Here is a 5,000-nt window from a genome sequence, read left to right as displayed (position 1 = left end):
CACACACACACACACACACACACACACACACACACACCAGCATGACTAAGACATGCTGCCATAACCTCCTCCTCCTTCCCTTTCCTTCCTCTTCTCCTCCTCCTCCACCTCTTCTCCTCCTCCTCCTCACCTCATCTATCCATGCGTACTTCTCCTTCCTGTAGCTCTTGGGCTCCGACAGCCTCTCTGGCTCCTCCTCCAGGAGCTTGATGGTGTCCAGCAGGTCGTTGAGGGTGGTCTTGGACTGGGCACGACTCGAAGATGCCCCCTGCCTCTGGTCCTCCATGCTCACGGATCTTTCCAGAATCTCCTGAGGGACACAAATAATATTTATTTTATTGTATTTATTTGTTTGTTTATTTAAAAAAGGGACAATGCACATCAATTGACATTCTTTTGTTTACACTCAAAATGTAAATGTGCCAGAGTTAGCAAAAGAGCTCATTTTCATCTGTAGTCCCTTGGCAGGTCAACACATCATCACAATACATTAATAATACAAGGATCCTTTTACAGCAAGCACTGACTGACAGTCACATGGTGTAAAACCTTCAACATTCTTCAATTTACATGCTGAAACTACGCACTCGTGGAGACATAAACAATTATATCATAAACTCACACACACATTAAAGTCACACACACACACACACACACACACTCACTCTATCGCATTTACACTCATGAAATGTTCAACACTGGTAGTGACCTCAAGTTAATAGAGCAAGGGGTCTGGCATGACAAAAGTGTGTCAAGGTTGCTGACCGCTAGTAGCGGTGGTATTTGTGGTCAGTTTTGGTGGACGGGATGGGATGGGATTACCTGAGAGCACTGAGAATCCCGACGACCGGACAACGCTGGCGACACTGCCCTGAGGTTTTGGATGTCATCCAACTCTGGGACCGAGTTAACATTGGAATCTGTGCAATGAGGAAACAATGAGTCAGTCAGTCAGTGGCTTGCATGGAGAATATTCCAGAATGTCAAGTATTCTTCACGTGGGAATTGGATTTCCAATCCCAGTGGAGTCATATGGTTTGGAGGAGTAAAATAAAAAAAACCTTTAGAGGCTGTCTGAGGAACATCTTTCAGACATTTCCACTCCCGCTCACAAAGGTCATAAAAATCCCACACCAATAAATCTGTCAAGAAGCTATTTAGTCCCCCCTTCTACTGGGACATTTGCAATGGATACGTGTTTTCTTTTCTGCACTCAAATACAGCTAATCATTAATGCTCAACTAAGACTTTTGTGAAATATTCCTGGTAAATATTACTACTTTAAAAGAAAATGAGGAGGTTTTGGCAACAGCAAAAAAAACGTTGCAGTGAAAATGCTTGAGAGGAGATTTGGAGATTTGTTTTGAATGACCTTTCCCTTAGTCCCAGCGTTGACACCAACGGTCAGGTTTTGGGGGTTGGTCAGAGCGGTAGTCACCTGTGTTCTTGGCTTTGACGTCGGTGGGGGAGGCAGGCTGCGGGTCGGCGGGGGCGCTCTTGGAGGACTTCTTGCGGCCGACCTTCCCGGCGCGCCTCAGGGCCTCCACCTCCTCCTCAGCGGTCTGCTGCACCTCGGCCGCACGCTGGGCTCTCTTCTGCTGCAGCTCCTACAACACACACACACACGCACGCACACACACACACACACACACACACACACACACACACACAGCCATTCACACACGCACGCACGCACCGCACACACGCACACACACACACAAACACATACAGATTCACACATTCAAATGCACACACACACACACACACACACACACACACACACACACACACACACACACACACACACACACATTCAACCAAACAAACACAACATTTATCAAACATTAGGATGACATTGATCAGGTACCTTTATAGCCTACTTCATAGAAAGTTAAATGTTCACATTCACATGACCTAAAACTGTCTTTGAAAGTTCTGACGAATGAGTATTAGACAGTAACAGCCTTGCTTTAATAAAACTGGAGAGATTTTGGCAGATCCGATAGGCCCTGCGGTCGTGCTGACTATCAGCTCGTAGAGGCACACCTGGCTACAACACACACACACACACACACACACACACACACACACACCTGGATGGCTGTGAGGCGCGCCAGCCGGGCCTTCTCCTCTCTGATGCGTTTCCTGTCCTCATCCCGCCTCTTCTCCGGAGGCCTCTCCTCTTCCAGTCTCTGCTCACGCTCCTGCACACAGGGACAGAGGGACCGGTCAAACCTCGCACCGACAGGTCAAACCTCGCACCGACAGGTCAAACCTCACACCGCCACCACCCAGGTGGCTCATCATCACAGACACAGACACAGACACTGAATGACCACATCCACTTCATATTTGTGTGTGTGTGTTTATGGGTGTCTGCTTTATGGGTGTCTGTTTTTTTCAATGTATCAATGTATTGATGTTTTAATGATTCAATGTATCAATATATCAATTTATCAATGTAAAGTATCAATGTGTCAATGTAAAATCATCCGAAAAAGAAAAAAAATAATTATGAGAGGGTACAGAAGAACATTTGATTTCATTTTGTTTTTAAATGCACGCTAATTGAAGATAACACTGCGATCTGTCACGTTCTCTGTCAAGAAAGACTCCGATAAAGAGTCCACACTCTCTCTCTCTGCAGTACCTTCTTCTTGGTGATGAGTAGGCGTCTGATGGCAATTTCGGACGTCTGTCGCCTCTTGATGTGGCCCCGATACCAACGCTGGATGGTTACCACGGCCTGGTTCACCTGCTGGATGTACCTGCAGGCAGGACAGCAAAACACACAAACACACACACACACACACACACACAAACACACAAACACACACATTCAATGACCCAATGTTTCTACAACAGCAGCATGAACAGATAACAAAGAATGCCCTGTGGTATGGTGTTACATGTAAACAAAAAAAAAAAGCGTCAAATAAAACCTTTTCCAAACATCCTCCACAACCCTTTAAACATGATCGCCCAGTAAATAAAAAAATATCAGCAAATAAAACAAATCAGAAATAGAGTTTAAGCAGTGGCAGCTTGGTCGATGAGCTGCATTGGTTGCTATTCCGGCGGATAACTCCCAAGATGCCTTGCGGGCGCGCTCTGCTCACCTCTCGGCCTCCTCTTCGCTCACCTCCATCCTGCGGGGCTGCGAGGGGCTGCGGAGGGCGTTGTTGTTGGACGCCGACGCCGACGAGGAGGACGAGAAGTTCTTCTGGGACTTGGTGAGGGAACCGTTCTCCAGGGAGCTCTCGTCGTGCACCGTGGCCTTGATGATGTTACTGAACGGACGGAAACAGAGATAAAGAGAGAGAGAGAGAGAGAGAGAGAGAGACGTTACATTCATCCTTTTATAACAAGTTGATGCTCTTTATTGTACTTTGCAACACTGTTGTACTTTACAACACTGTATCTCAATAGCAGTGCAATTAAAGCAACTTTGAATGAATTGAAGGAGAGAGATAGTGGGATGAAGAGAGAGAGAGGGAGAGGGAGAAAGAGAGGGAGAGAGGGAGAGAGAGGGAGAGAGGGAGAGAGAGAAAGAGGGAGAGGGAGAGAGGGAGAGAGAGAGGGAGAGAGAGGGAGAGAGAGAAAGATGGAGAGAGGGAGAGAGAGAGAGGGAGAGACTGAAAAAAAAGATTTTCTGAAGTGATAACAAAAATGGCTCCACATACTTGAAGGAGGGCCTCTGGTTGGAGCTCTTGGGTGTGAGGGGCTTCTCAGAGTAGTTGTTGTGCAGGATGGTGGTGACGGAGTTGCCTACTGCACCCTTGTTACTCCTGAGGGACGATACAGGGGGGAATACAGGGATTATATTCAGAGTTAGTGAAGCTGAGCATGCACACTCAGACACACTTCACACTTGCACTCCAACATCAAGTCACGAGTGACGCGTGGGTATGCAAGCCTCTGCAAGGTGCTGTCTTCGACGACGGAACTGATGATATACATGCAGCAGCAACACACACACACACACACACACACACACACACACGCACACACACACACACACACACACACACACACACACACAAACACACACACACACACACACACACACACACACACACACACACACACACACACACACACTTGCTTGCACCTTGACATACAAAGACTGAAAGAAAAATCACAGGAATCTGAAACTTGTCCACCCCGGGGGCAGTGGTGCCTTTTTTGATGGACAGGTGAACAGGATGACAGCGAGACAGAAACCAACCACTGGCTAATGTACTGTACATAGTACTGTATGCACACATTCTTTAAGTATTTCCTGAAAGCTCACATTGTTAGCATTTAGAAGTAGTCCCTTTCTCTCTTCGACTCAAACTGAGGCGTAGTAACCTTAGGATTAGAGGTAGGGGTTAGGCCCCTGTTGACCACAGTTACCCTATAACCGCTATAACTATACCAGTACAAACTGTAGTTGTCAGAGGTAGAAAACTCCAGCTTCAGTGAGTAAAAGTCCGGCCATGTATTGGTTCAACCTGTGCACTTAGCACAGGTGATCTCATCAATTAGCTGTTCTACCTACACTGTAGCTGAAGAGTGGTGCTAATTAGAATCAGCTGGTTTAAATTAATGGTTGGAACCATTAACCACAGATATGTGGTAGGACTTTTACTAACTGTTTTCCACCTCTGGTAGTTTTAAACAAACAAAAAATATCTGACTAATTAGAACCACACACTGTACAACACAACGATAATGATGCAGAACAACATCATTGGGCACAATTACTTTCAAAGTGGTTGCGTGAACTAAGATAACGATTCAGCCATTCAAAATTCACGTAATTTTAAAGGCATAACATTAGTAGATGTAGGATTTCCTTGTTGTTTGGTTATTGTGGCTTCTGATATCGTTGTAGCTACAGCTGTCGTTATGGCTACTGTGGGCTAAGCGTTCGCCCACCTGTTGTTGGCGGTGAAGTTGGCAGCCAGGGTGATGCCACTGCTGCCCGGCTCCCTCTTCTTCAGGCCGGTGGGGGA

General features: G+C 46.4%; 1 protein-coding gene across 1 annotated transcript in view; it reads right to left on the bottom strand.

Moving 5' to 3' along the window:
* cep131 (centrosomal protein 131) overlaps positions 1–5,000 on the bottom strand; it is a 33,667-nt gene that overhangs the window by 22,928 nt on the left and 5,739 nt on the right. The window contains exons 5-12 of the mRNA XM_062526020.1: positions 4,924–5,000; positions 3,684–3,788; positions 3,120–3,290; positions 2,651–2,768; positions 2,094–2,204; positions 1,439–1,607; positions 823–920; positions 131–310 (exon numbers count right to left, since the gene is read on the bottom strand). The exon at positions 4,924–5,000 is cut by the window's right edge and continues 60 nt beyond it. Coding sequence (XP_062382004.1) covers positions 131–310; positions 823–920; positions 1,439–1,607; positions 2,094–2,204; positions 2,651–2,768; positions 3,120–3,290; positions 3,684–3,788; positions 4,924–5,000 — 1,029 coding nt within the window. The remainder of the gene's footprint in view (positions 1–130; positions 311–822; positions 921–1,438; positions 1,608–2,093; positions 2,205–2,650; positions 2,769–3,119; positions 3,291–3,683; positions 3,789–4,923) is intronic.

This window comes from Sardina pilchardus, chromosome 22 (genome assembly GCF_963854185.1).
Source record: "Sardina pilchardus chromosome 22, fSarPil1.1, whole genome shotgun sequence".
Taxonomy (NCBI): domain Eukaryota; kingdom Metazoa; phylum Chordata; class Actinopteri; order Clupeiformes; family Clupeidae; genus Sardina; species Sardina pilchardus.
Note: the sequence above shows the minus strand (reverse complement) of the source record. Positions and strands in the feature narration are given on the sequence as shown.